Genomic DNA, 12,128 nt, shown 5'->3' with positions numbered 1-12,128 from the left:
TCCCAATCTTCCGGTATCGATAGACTTGTATTCAGTGATTAAGCCACCACAGCTGCACTTCCTTATATACTGCACTTCCTTATATACTGTTAACTGATTGTGTGACATCATTCCCGAAGCTTCACACAATTGGTCAAAGCAGCTCCATCTATATATATATATATATATATAAAATCGGATGTATCTGTGTGTGTGACCCCCTTCCCACCCCCACAGTATTTTTCCCCAGATAGTAAGTGATATGTATACCAAGTTTGGTTGAAATCTCTCCATGCGTTTCAGAGCTATGCTGGAACATACATACATATATATCCAATTTTATATATATATACTAGTCTTTAAGCCCGTTACATTAACGGGTGCTAGAGACTCCTCTTCCTGTATAAAGTTGTTTTTTTTTCATTTTAGACTTCCTCCCCCTCCCTTTCCCGTCCCACCTTTCGCTTTTTCAACCCCCTTGCATCATCCGCTCCTTCTCCTGCGCGGGCCAGCGGAGCAGAGAAGACGGGGCGGAGGGGGCTGCCGGCCGGGGCCGGCGGAGAGGAGCTAGGCGGCTGGAGGAGTAGCAGCAGCCACTGCCGATCGCAGCCTCTGTCCCGCCTTCGCCTTCTTATAGTTTTCTTCACCGATCCTTTGGAGAGCGGCCTGCAAGGTTCGCTACAGCGGCTGGCGAACCTCAGCAGGCCGCTTTGAAGAGGACCTGGTAGCGGGAGGGACAAGCCGCTGGCCCACGCGCCTCCAGCTAGCGCGGGCGCCGTGAGGACTGGCACAGAAGCACACCTCACGCCAGCAGGACTCACGGACTTCCGACAGCGCATGCGCACTCTAGGGTTTTATTATTATTATAGATAGCTGGATGACAGTGACAGAATTTGTCACCGTTCCCGCGGAACCATCCCTACGTCATTCTTTAAGGAGAGAAGGAAGAATCAGAATAAGTGACAAGATATGTCCTACCATCCATAGACTGATTTCGTCAGCCGAAAGCCCGAAGTCATAATGCCGTTGTACAGGGCCATGGTGAGACCTCATCTGGAGTACTCTGTGCAATTTTGGAGGCCACATTACAGTAAAGATGTGTGCAGAATTGAATCGGTTCAGCGGACGGCCACCAGGATGATCTCGGGGCTCAAGGGTCTCTCGTACGAAGAGAGACTGAACAAATTGCAGCTCTACACTCTCGAGGAACGTAGGGAGAGGGGAGACGTGATCGAAACATTTAAGTACCTCAAGGGACGTGTCGAAGTGGAAGATGATATTTTCGTTCTCAAGGGACCCTCGGCCACAAGAGGGCACCTGCTCAAACTCAGGGGCGGAAAATTTCATGGCGACACCAGAAAGTATTTCTTCACAGAGAGAGTGGTTGATCATTGGAACAAGCTTCCAGTGCAGGTGATCGAGGCAGACAGCGTGCCAGACTTTAAGAATAAATGGGATACCCATGTGGGATCTCTACGAGGGTCAAGATAAGGAAATTGGGTCATTAGGGCATAGTCAGGGGGTGGGTAAGCAGAGTGGGCAGACTTGATGGGCTGCAGCCCTTTTCTGCCGTCATCTTCTATGTTTCTATGATGGGTCATTTGGCCTTTATCTGCCATCATGTTTCTATAATCAGAAAGTTCTATGACATCACAATGCAGGTGTAAAGAGCCTTAGCCTATAGGAAGAGGAGATGCAAATGTTAAGAGCCTTAGCCAATAGGGAGAGGAGGAGAGAGTGGTTGATCATTGGAACAAGCTTCCAGTGCAGGTGATCGAGGCAGACAGCGTGACAGACTTTAAGAATAAATGGGAGGGTCAAGATAAGGAAATTGGGTCGTTAGGGCATAGACAGGGGGTGGGTAAGCAGAGTGGGCAGACTTGATGGGCTGTAGCCCTTTTCTGCCGTCATCGTCTATGTCCTACACCCCCCCTAGAAACATCTTTGGTATTTTCAGACTTCTGAATTTTGCTAGAATTTCCCCTCAGTATTTTCAGCCCTTCTCTGTTCCTGAATTGTGCAGCCCTGGAGTCTCCTCTGAAATTTTTCAGCCCCATGCAGCTCTGCCTGGGTATTACAGCAGCCAAACCCCGAACGTTTCAGCCCCTGCGCCCTCCCAATTTTGAAAGAGTCGAGTCAAGCCTCTGTTATTTTCAATCCCCGCGCAGCCTGCAAGAACCTGCGCCTAGTTCCTTCTCCTTAATGGAGCTCCAGCTAAGCTCAGAGAGGGTTAAAGGCAAAAGGGCTCCTCCCATAAGCCATTTTTAATTCTCAGGAGGACTTTCACAATGAAAGCGAAGCTTTAGCTGTCTTCAGACGTGGGCTGAGCTCGCTCCAGCCGAGGTAGCACCGGGCACACAAAAGAGAGCCGGACTAGTCCCGGATTTTCAAAGGAAGGCTGACGCGCAACCCTGGAATCCCAGCTGGTCCCCAAATCCAAATCTTTTCCGCCCACTTGGCAAGAAATTCGGAGAATTTTCCAAAGGAGGCGAAAAAAAGAAGAAAGACGGAGCGGGAGGGGAGTCTGGACGGGCTTCGACTCCTGAAAGGACAAAATCGGGGAAGGGAGGGAGGGGGGGGGGAAGCTCGGATCTTGCAGGAGGAAGTGAGAAAGATGTCTTTTAAGTTTGCCAAAGCAGCCCGCGACCTCTGCAAGAAAATCGGACACTAGCTCCTGCTGCCCAGGTCGAAAGATCTGAGTAGATTTGAAGGTAACAACCCTCTCCCCAGGAAATACCCCCCCCCAACAATTGCAAGGGAGGGATTGCACGTGCACCGAAAAAGGGGAGGGGGGTGGGGTTTCACCCCAGGTTTTGTAAGCAATTTTTTATTTATTTATTTATTTTTTCTTTGCATCATGAAATTTCAACTTCCAAAATTAAGCGCACTCTGGGATGTTTATTTTGGAAAACGAGGGTGGATTGGGTGGAAAGGGCAGGAAGGAAACTGGAGAATAGGAGGAAAACCATCCATCCCTTTTCCGGTTTATGAAAGGGAAAAAAAAAGTGACTTTTTAATTGATTTATTTAGAGGCTAGTTTAAATCGACATGTTCTAAGATCCTGCGCTAGACCTAAGCACTTAGCAAGGAAATTGGAAAACCTAATGAGTTGGTTTTTTTTAACCCTTTGGAGGAAGTAGGGGTTGAGGAAATTGGAAAACCTAATGAGTTTTTTTTTTTGTAACCCTTTGGAGGAAGTAGGGGTTGAGGAAATTGGAAAACCTAATGAGTTTTTTTTTTTTTTTTTAACCCTTTGGAGGAAGTTGGGGTTGAGGAATTTGGAAAACCTAATGAGTTGTTTTTTTTTTTTTTTTGGTAACCCTTTGGAGGAAGTAGGGGTTGAGGAAATTGGAAAACCTAATGAGTTTTGTTTTTTTTTTAACCCTTTGGAGGAAGTTGGGGTTGAGGAAATTGGAAAACCTAATGAGTTTTTTTTTTTTTTTTAACCCTTTGGAGGAAGTAGGGGTTGAGGAAATTGGAAAACCTAATGAGGTTTTTTTTTTTTTAACCCTTTGGAGGAAGTAGGGGTTGAGAGTTTTGAGGTTGGCATGCTAGGGTAAGTTTAAACGCATTACTGGTTTAATGAGGTGGTTTTGAAGGCAATACCTTATCCGGCTTAGGAAAGAAAATGGGATGTATTTTTTTAGCCGAGGATTGGAGCAAGTATGCTGCCTCCCTGGTGCAGGTGGGGCAAAGATTTTGAAAGGGAAAAGGGATTCGGTTTTATGAAAAATGGTAAAAAGCCATAACCCCCCCTCCCCATTTAAGAAAACTGGAGGCAACGGGACCTCCAAGGGAACTGTAAACTTTATAGCTATAGGGAAGGAAAGGGGTGGCTGGGTTTATGAGTGCATAGCAGCAAGCAAAATAATAAAGGCCAGAACAATAGACTTCCCTCGGAGGAGGAGAGGAGAAGACCCTGGGGAAGATATGAGAGAGAGAGTGGGGGGGGGGGGGGGGAGGTGGAGGAGGGATGTAGGCTTGGACTCCTGTTTGCATTTTGACACAAGGTCTTTCTCTCTGCTAAATGCACCACCACACCCTCCCCCCAAAAAAAACATTGCAAGGAAGATCCGGTTCCTAAAACTTCCAGTAGGCTGGCATGAAACCTTTCTGGGGTACAGGGTGGAGGAAGGGGCTTGTAAGTTTGCAGAATCTAATGACAGTGAGTTTTGCAAACGCCTCTGGAGTATTCCTCCCTCCCTCGAAGACCCTCGTTTCATGTCCCTTCACCCCCCCCCCAAAAAAAAAAAACCCAAAACCAAACCCAAAACAACCCCATGAGTTTCTACCAGGCTGTGATTTTATTTTTCTCAATAGAAAAATCTCTCTCCAAAGATGTAGACCCTGAATCTTTCATGCCTCACAGATCACTTTGTGTGGATTATTTTAGGCGCTGGGGAGGGGAGGGCTTCTCTGAATAGCGAGGAGGGAGCTCCAGGGGCAAAGGTTGGGTCGTTAATGCTCCCACCCACTATTCTGCACATTCAGGGAAAATTTTTGCTTCAGGATCCTGCTTAGAGGAAGGAGGAAGGCAAGAGGTACTGGCAAGCTCAGAGTTTGCAGGAGGGGAATTCTGGTTTAGCTTTGCAAGGGATGGTAGAGATTATGGGGCTAAAAAAGGTTGTGTCCCCCCCCCCCCCCCACTTTTCCTATTATGTTGCGCATTTTGTGCCTCTTGTTTTAACCCCCTGCTTTCCTTTGTATGTTTTTAAAGAGGCGGTGCCCTTTTGAATTTTTTGGACATTAGAAAACCGGAGAGAGCTGGGATGGCTTCTGCAAACGATTTCATGTTTTCAAACAGGATGGGAGGGAGAAAGCTGGTAGTACAGTACAGTAAAACAACCTAAGGGTGTGGAGTTAGTAAGGAAATTTCTTTTAAAAATCAAAGGGGATGGAATAGCTTTTTAGGAGAACTTTTGAAGTTTTGTGGTGGTGAATTGTTAATTTATTTATTTATTTTTTTACTATTTTCTTGCTAGGAATCCCACAAAGACTGAACCCACTTCGGGAGCCAGCGATTTAGAAAAGATAAGGTGAAAAGCAGGACTTGTGCGGAACAGATGTTTCCAGCTGTTGCTTGAGGAAACAATTGGACTTGTCTTTTGGCCGGGATCGTGGCGAGCGAGCCCATTTGGAAATGGCTAGCATGTGTGTCCTGGGCAAATACACACATGCGTTGGTGAGGGCGGTCCCGTCATCCTTTGGCGACATGCCCGATTCTATGCTGGTGAAGGGCATGGAGTCGGTGGACCTGGCCAAAGCGCAGCGTCAGTATGGGGTGCTGGCCGGCATTCTACGGCAGAAGCTGGGCCTGCAGGTGGTAGAGGTCCCGACGGAGGAGGAGATGCACGCTGGACCCCTGGTGGAAGATGTGGCAGTGGTGCAGGGGGACACGGCACTCATCACCCGCCCCTGGTCTCCATCACGCAGGAAGGAGGTGAGGAGCAGGACTAGGGGAGGGTTGAGAAGACTTGGGACCCTGATCTCTCTGCCTCATGCTGCCTGAGTGACCTTGAAGAGTGTGGTTCAGCTGTTTTCGTGTGTTGTGACCTTCAAGTTGCTTAAGCTCCAGCCCAGCAAGAAATGTGATTTAGAAAGCTAGTAAAGTTCATGGATTTTTTTATTTATTTATTTTTTTTTAAATATGGGAAGGGATTTGGGGAGGACAGGAGAATTTCTGTACTAGTAAAGGAAGGGGTATGCCAGAACAGAAGCGAGTTGCAGGTCACAGTACCATCCTCAACTAAGAACATAAGAATAGCCTTACTGGGATAGACCAAAGGTCCATCAAGCTCAGTAGCCAGTTCTTACAGTGGCCAATCCAGGTCCCTAGTACCTGGCCAAAACCCAAAGAGTAGCAACGTCATGCACGCCCCTTTCCTTCCGTCAAACTTTTTTTTACTTCCCCGACGCGAGGTTGCCCGCATCGATGCTTTCTCTGACGTCCCTTCCGGGACCCGTGCCTAGGAAGTGACGTCAAAGGGCGAGCCGACGTGGGCATGCTGCTCACGCCGGAGAAGTTATAAAGGGGCGGGGGAGGGGCTCCGTCGCCCTGGGCGCCGCTCACCCTTCCTACGCCACTGTAAGGGAGATTTGGGGGGCGTTCAAGAATTTGAAATCGGTGCTTCCTAATTTTGATTCTCAAGATATTTCATCCTTTGTGGATCGCTGTGGGCCTATAAAGGTTCAAGGCGATCTCCAATTGCACAGGAGCCCGCACAAGCATGGGGGGTTTACAGCAGAGCCGCGGTAGCAGATTGCAATGAAGAAGAGCGCTTACAAACAAGAGCCGATATGGCTAGAGGAGCTTACAAAGAAGACATTGTGGGAAATTCCCCTTTTCTTTAGAGCGAGCAGCAGTAAATTCACGCAGTTGACTCTAGAAATTCACCAGTCTGGTGGCGCGTTGTTCCTGCTCCGTAGAATCTGGTTTCTCGTGGGTAGTTCTAGAAAAGTCGCCCAAAGTTAGGTGCTAAAATGCTGGGTCCTAAGTACAAGTTTTGATTATTGCTACTACGACTACTTATTTCTGTAGCGCTGCTGGAAGTACACAATGCCGTGCATTAAAACATTCCAAGAGACAGTCCCTGCTCAGTAGAGCTTACAGTCTAATCAAATAGACAAACGGGACAAGTTTGGGATTAGGGAGTTTCTCTGGCATGGGTGCTTTACAAACGAGCGGGGATTAAGGAGTTAAAAGCAACCTCTAAAAGATGGCCTGGATGTAAGTACTTCCTGGGACGGAGCTTGATGTACTGACTCGGGCAGTGGTGTGGAGCAGCAAGAGAGAAGGAACTTTAAGCCTGGAGTTGGCAGTAGAGGAGAAGGGTACAGATAAGAGAGACTTGCCCTATGAATGGAACTCCCGGGGAGGAGAATTGTATGCAGAAATGGATGGGGAGCAGCCAGTGAAGTGACTTGATTAGAGGGTTGGCGCGAGCTTAGCGACTCTAGCGTAATTTAAGTCATGGATTGAAGGGGAGAGAGATGGTTACGAGGAAGACCTGTGAGAAGCAAGTTGCGGTAGTCTAGGCCAGTGTTCTTCAACCGCCGGTCCATGGACCGGTGCCGGTCCACAGGGCCAGCTCGTGCATCAGGCCCAAAACAGTGTTCTTCAACCGCCGGTCCACGGTGCGATCGATGCGGCGTTATCTTCGAGCCAGCTCCCTCTTCCTCGCTGATTCGGTGCACAAAGCCACGGGCAGTGGCTCCTACGGGCATCCTGCGCCTGAACCGGAAGCCTTCTGTCTGACGTGGCAACGTCAGAGGGAAGGCTTCCAGATGAGGTACGGGACGTACAAGGTGCAATTAGTACTATTATGGGGGCGGGGTCTGGGGTAGAGATTGGGTAGAGATGGGCGGAGTCTGGCCCACAACTTAGCCCAGTGTTCTTCAACCGCTGGTCCACGGACCGATGCCGGTCCACAGAATAATTCTTTTATTTCTGCCGGTCCATAGCTGTAAAAAGTTTGAAAAACACTGGTCTAGGCAAGAGATGATAAGGGTAAGGAGTGGCCTAGTGGTTAGAGCAACAGCCTCGGCACCCTGAGGTTGTAGGTTCAAATCCCACGCTGCTCATTGTGACCCTGGGCAAGTCACTGAATCCCTTCGTTACCCCAGGTACATTAGGTAGATTGTGAACCCGCCAGGCAAAATGCTTGAGTACCTGCTTTGACACGCAGCTCCTGATTGGTAAGGCCCGACTTTAGTACAGGAAGAGGCGGTCGGAGCAGACAGCGAGCGATTTCCTTCACTCGCCGACGCTCCGGCTGCTCTCTCCTGCGTCTCCCGCTGCCCTCTCCAGCCTCCCCCGTGAAAAACTGTATTTGCGGAACGGAACCCCCCGTGGATATCGGGGGAGTACTGTTTAGTGCAGGGATCTCAAAGTCCCTCCTCGAGGGCCGCAATCGGGTTTTCAGGATTTCCCCAATGAATATGTCTTGAAAGCAGTGCATGCGCATAGATATAGACAGCAGATATAAATTCAGACACATTTTGATCACTAAATTTAAAATAAAATCATTTTTCCTACCTTTGCTGTCTGGTGATTTCATGAGTCTCTGGTTGCACTTCCTTCTTCTGACTGTAAATCCAATATTTCTTTCTTTCTGCCTCCTGAATGCTTCCTCTCCTCCAGACCTCATTCCATTCCCCAACCAACATCTCTCTCTGTCCCTCTACGAGTCCAACTTTTTCTTCCTCTCTCCCTGCCCCTTCTCCTTTCTTTCTTTCTCTCTCTGCCCCTTTCTTTCTTTTCCCTTCCCCCTACCCTTTCTTTCTTTCTTTTTTTTATTTTAACAAGTTTTATTGAATTTTCACAATGGCAAATACAACACAAAACAATACAACCAATACACCAGATAGCCAAATCCCCACCCCAAAACATAAACAGTCATACTGGTACTCTTCAGTATAAGGCAATACTATCCAACCCAAAATTTTCCCTCTCCCTCTCTTTCTTTCTTTTTCTCTTCCTGCCCCCGCCCCCCCCCCCAAGCCACATTGAGGAAATCCTGAAAACCCAACTGGATTGCGGCCTTCAAGGAGGGACTTTGAGACCCCTGGTCTAGTGTAACCTTAGTGCGCCCCTGAGCTGCTAATGCTCCTCGTACGTCCACACCCCTTAACACTTGTGTGCTAAAGGAATGATACGCTAAGGTGACCGGATCACGACTAAGGGCATTTTAATGCACGCCTCTTCAAGTGAAGTGCTGACTATAGCTAATTACTGACCGCTAATGCCAGTTAAAACCTTCCCCCTCTTTTACTAAGATGCGCTAATCGCTAACGTGTCCATAGACTAACATGTACGCATTAGCATTTAGCACATCTTAGTAAAAAAAGGGCCTTAATTTACCCCCCCCATCCCTTTATCAAGCTTTGCTAGAGGTTTTTAGTGCGGGGCGGCGAGGTAAGTGCTCCAACGCTCGTAAGAATTCTGAGCGTCGGAGCATTTACCGTGCCGGCTCACACTATAAGCAAACAAAACAAAACTGCAGATCTGTACAAGACGTGGGCAAAATTTATTGTGACAAAATAATAATAATTTTTTTTTTTTTTTGTAATTTTATTTCTTTATTCATTTTCAATTTAAATCAAGCTAACCACTTGTACAGAAAGCAATAGTCATAATAACAAATAATCATAAGGTAATTTAACATCCAATAAAGAAACATTATTTAACTATTTATGCTCAAGTCCTCCTACTGGATCCAAGTTTTAAATTTAGCGAAAAGTTAAAATAACAGAAATTTTTTTAGCAAGATGCTAAAAGCAGAAGCACTGAAAAATGAGGTTTCTTAAAAAGTTGACAAAATAATTATATGCAAACCCTTTTACCAATCAAGGGACCCGACACGGTCCGTGTTTCGGACAAACCTTCGGCAGGGGTCCTATTAGGCACAAATATAATATAAAATTTATTATTAAAATTATGAAACAACAATTAGACACATAATAAAAAATAAAAAAATTTAAAAAAAAACACTCACACTATAAACCTCTAGCAAAGCTTGATAAAAGGGTGCCTTAATAAAGTATGCATAATTTCCATTCTATATCCTGCACAAGTAAATTTTGCATAGTGCAAGCAAAAATAAAAAAAAAAAATGCACACAGTAGATCATAGAATTAAGAGGTTTGTGTGTTTCCATTTCTACTGGGTACTTCAGTCTGCTCTATGGCCAAATTAATCTTGTCAGACGTTATTTTTCAAGGGGTTTATTTTTTTGGGTTGGCTATTTGCAGAACACATAAAGATGTTGTAAGCTACACTTCTCCCTCCGTATTTGCGGTTTCAGCATTTCGCGGTTTCGATTATTCACGGTTTTTAGCTTGCTGGCTCCTCCCCCACCCCCAAATTGCATCAGCTGGCGTAGAGAAATCGCTGATTCCAAGCGTGTACAGAGAAACTCGCTGATTCCCGGCACTTCCTTCACCGTGTTTTGCCTCTCCTTCAGGAGCAGGCCAGGTCTCCCGCCATGTTGTTCGCGGTTTCACCATATTCACGATGGTTTTTAATAGAAAACAGCAAATAACATATAAAAAAGTTATTCGCGGTTCTATGAATCCACTATCACAGCAAATATGGAGGGAGAAGTGTAATAATTGTGATATATATTTGTGGGTGGGTTTGTTTCTTTTTTTTTTTTTTTTTTGTAAATTATCTTTATTGACAACTGCAAAGGAACACACAACCATGAGTGAAACAATCAGAAAACATAGCATCCAGAAACAGCACGGGTGGGTTTGTTTCATTATGATTTGAGGCATTCACTGGGTGACGACCTGACTGATACTGAAAAGTGTAGTTACTTACCTGTAACGTAGGTTCTCCGTGGACAGCAGGATAGTCAGCCACATATGGGTGTTGTCCCAACAGCTCCCAATTTGCGGATAAGCTCTCCAATAGCTCAGAGATATTTTTTTTTTTAATCTCTCTGAGCACGTGCAGTGCCCGGGCCCCACTGGGCATGCCCGAGCCCTACCCATTTCCCCCTGCTTCCCCCTAATCCCCAGGATGTTCCTAGCTGTGGCCGGGTCGGCCGTATGGGGAGGCGGGTAGGTTGTGTGGCTGACTATCCTTCTGTCCACGGAGAACCTACGTTACAGGTAAGTAACTACACTTTCTCCTAGGACAAGCAGGATGAGTCAGCCACATATGGGTGACTCCCTAGCCGAGGGATGTACCGACTGGACCTGCGCCTTAGCGCTTTGTGCATCCCTCGCCTGGCTGTGGAGGCCGAGCCGGGCAGGGTAATCAGGCAAAGCAGGTAAAGTTGTGGAAACAAGGTTTTAGATAAAGTGCTGTGTTAACTGAGCAATAATACTCACAGAGATAGGTGTGTTTTTTTTCAAAATCTGAGATCTTAAAGTGAGATTATGTTTTAGCTACAGTTGGCAGAGGTCTTGAGTCAGGCTTTGACAAATATCCTTTAGCTCTTAAGAGCAAGTGACTGAGACTTCTTCCCCTCCAACCTCTATTGTCTCCACTTGGTTAGGGGAAGGCATCCACTCCAAGATCTGTGTGCGGAAGGGAGAGTGTAGCGCACCGGTCTCCTGCGTCTTTCTAGGTCTCTGGTGCATCTGAAGAAGGAACGTAGAGCAATTAGAACAGATTCGGAGAAGCATAATAAATCACAACCCTTACAAAGAGAGGCCAAACGGATTAGGGCAGTAGAGCTTGGAAAAAAGACAAGTGGATATGATAGAAATCTTGTAAAATCATGGGTGGGGTGGAACAGTTAAATAGAGCAGAGGCCAAACGGCTTGTTTCCTATCTGTATCAAGATTTGTGTTTGGTTTTTTTTTTCCATTGAGCTGATAGCTGTGGCGTAATGATCTCCAGTGTTTCCTGGAATGGCTGTCCCGGCTTGTTTATGGTGTTTGCCGGCTCCCATGTGTAAGGGGTGTGTCTCTCTGCTCTGTGGTGCCAGATTTCTTCTTAGAGAGATGTGGGGGCACTAGTAATTTGATTGAAATGTATATTTGCCATGTGCACAGGGTGGTGGTAAGGTAGTGGGTTCCATAGGCAGACATAAGAGTTGCTATACTGGGACAGGCATGTGGGATCTCAGAGAGAGGAAGAGACAGTGGTTATTGCGAATGGGCAGATTGGATGGGCCATTTGGCCTTTATCTGCCATCATATTTCTATGTTTCCATCAAGTCCAGTGGCCAATCCAGGTCACAAGAACTTGACAAGTTCCAAAATGAGTAAAAAAAAAACAGGTTTTAGTCTGCTTATCCAAAAATAAGCAGTGCGTTTTCGTAAGTCCATCTTAATAATGGTTTATGGACTTTTCTTTTAGGAAAATATTCAAACCTTTTTAAAACCCTGCTAAGCTAACTGCTTTCACCACACTCTCTGACAATGATTTCCAGAGTGTAATTAGACATCGAATGAAGAAATGTTTTCTCCAGATTGGTTTTTAAATTTATTACTTCCATACATGTCCCATAGTCCTAGTTTACCTGTTCCAGTCTACTCAATATTTTATAAACATCTATCTTATTTTATCTGAACCATTTTTTTCCAGCCTTGTGAGCCTCCCACCCTTGATGTTGATAAACTTGACGACAAGCATGATTATCCCTCTTAGAACAACCCTGTAAAAACTCAGAATTGTGGTATTAACAATTAAACGT

At 46.1% G+C, this 12,128-nt stretch overlaps 1 protein-coding gene across 5 annotated transcripts in view; it reads left to right on the top strand.

Annotated features, from left to right (window-relative positions):
- The first annotated feature begins 1,819 nt into the window (after positions 1–1,819).
- DDAH2 (dimethylarginine dimethylaminohydrolase 2) overlaps positions 1,820–12,128 on the top strand; it is a 45,472-nt gene continuing 35,163 nt past the window's right edge. The window contains exons 1-2 of one of the 5 annotated variants that reach the window (XM_033917151.1): positions 1,820–2,690; positions 4,962–5,419. In XM_033917151.1, coding sequence (XP_033773042.1) covers positions 5,120–5,419 — 300 coding nt within the window. In that variant the 5' untranslated portion in view covers positions 1,820–2,690; positions 4,962–5,119. Of the gene's footprint in view, positions 2,691–3,513; positions 3,536–4,444; positions 4,521–4,822; positions 4,843–4,961; positions 5,420–12,128 lie in introns of those variants that run through there. The other 4 variants (XM_033917147.1, XM_033917149.1, XM_033917148.1 and 1 more) reach the window with 4 other exon arrangements.

This window comes from Geotrypetes seraphini, chromosome 12 (assembly GCF_902459505.1).
Source record: "Geotrypetes seraphini chromosome 12, aGeoSer1.1, whole genome shotgun sequence".
NCBI lineage: Eukaryota > Metazoa > Chordata > Amphibia > Gymnophiona > Dermophiidae > Geotrypetes > Geotrypetes seraphini.
This window is presented reverse-complemented; position numbering and strand designations above follow the sequence as displayed.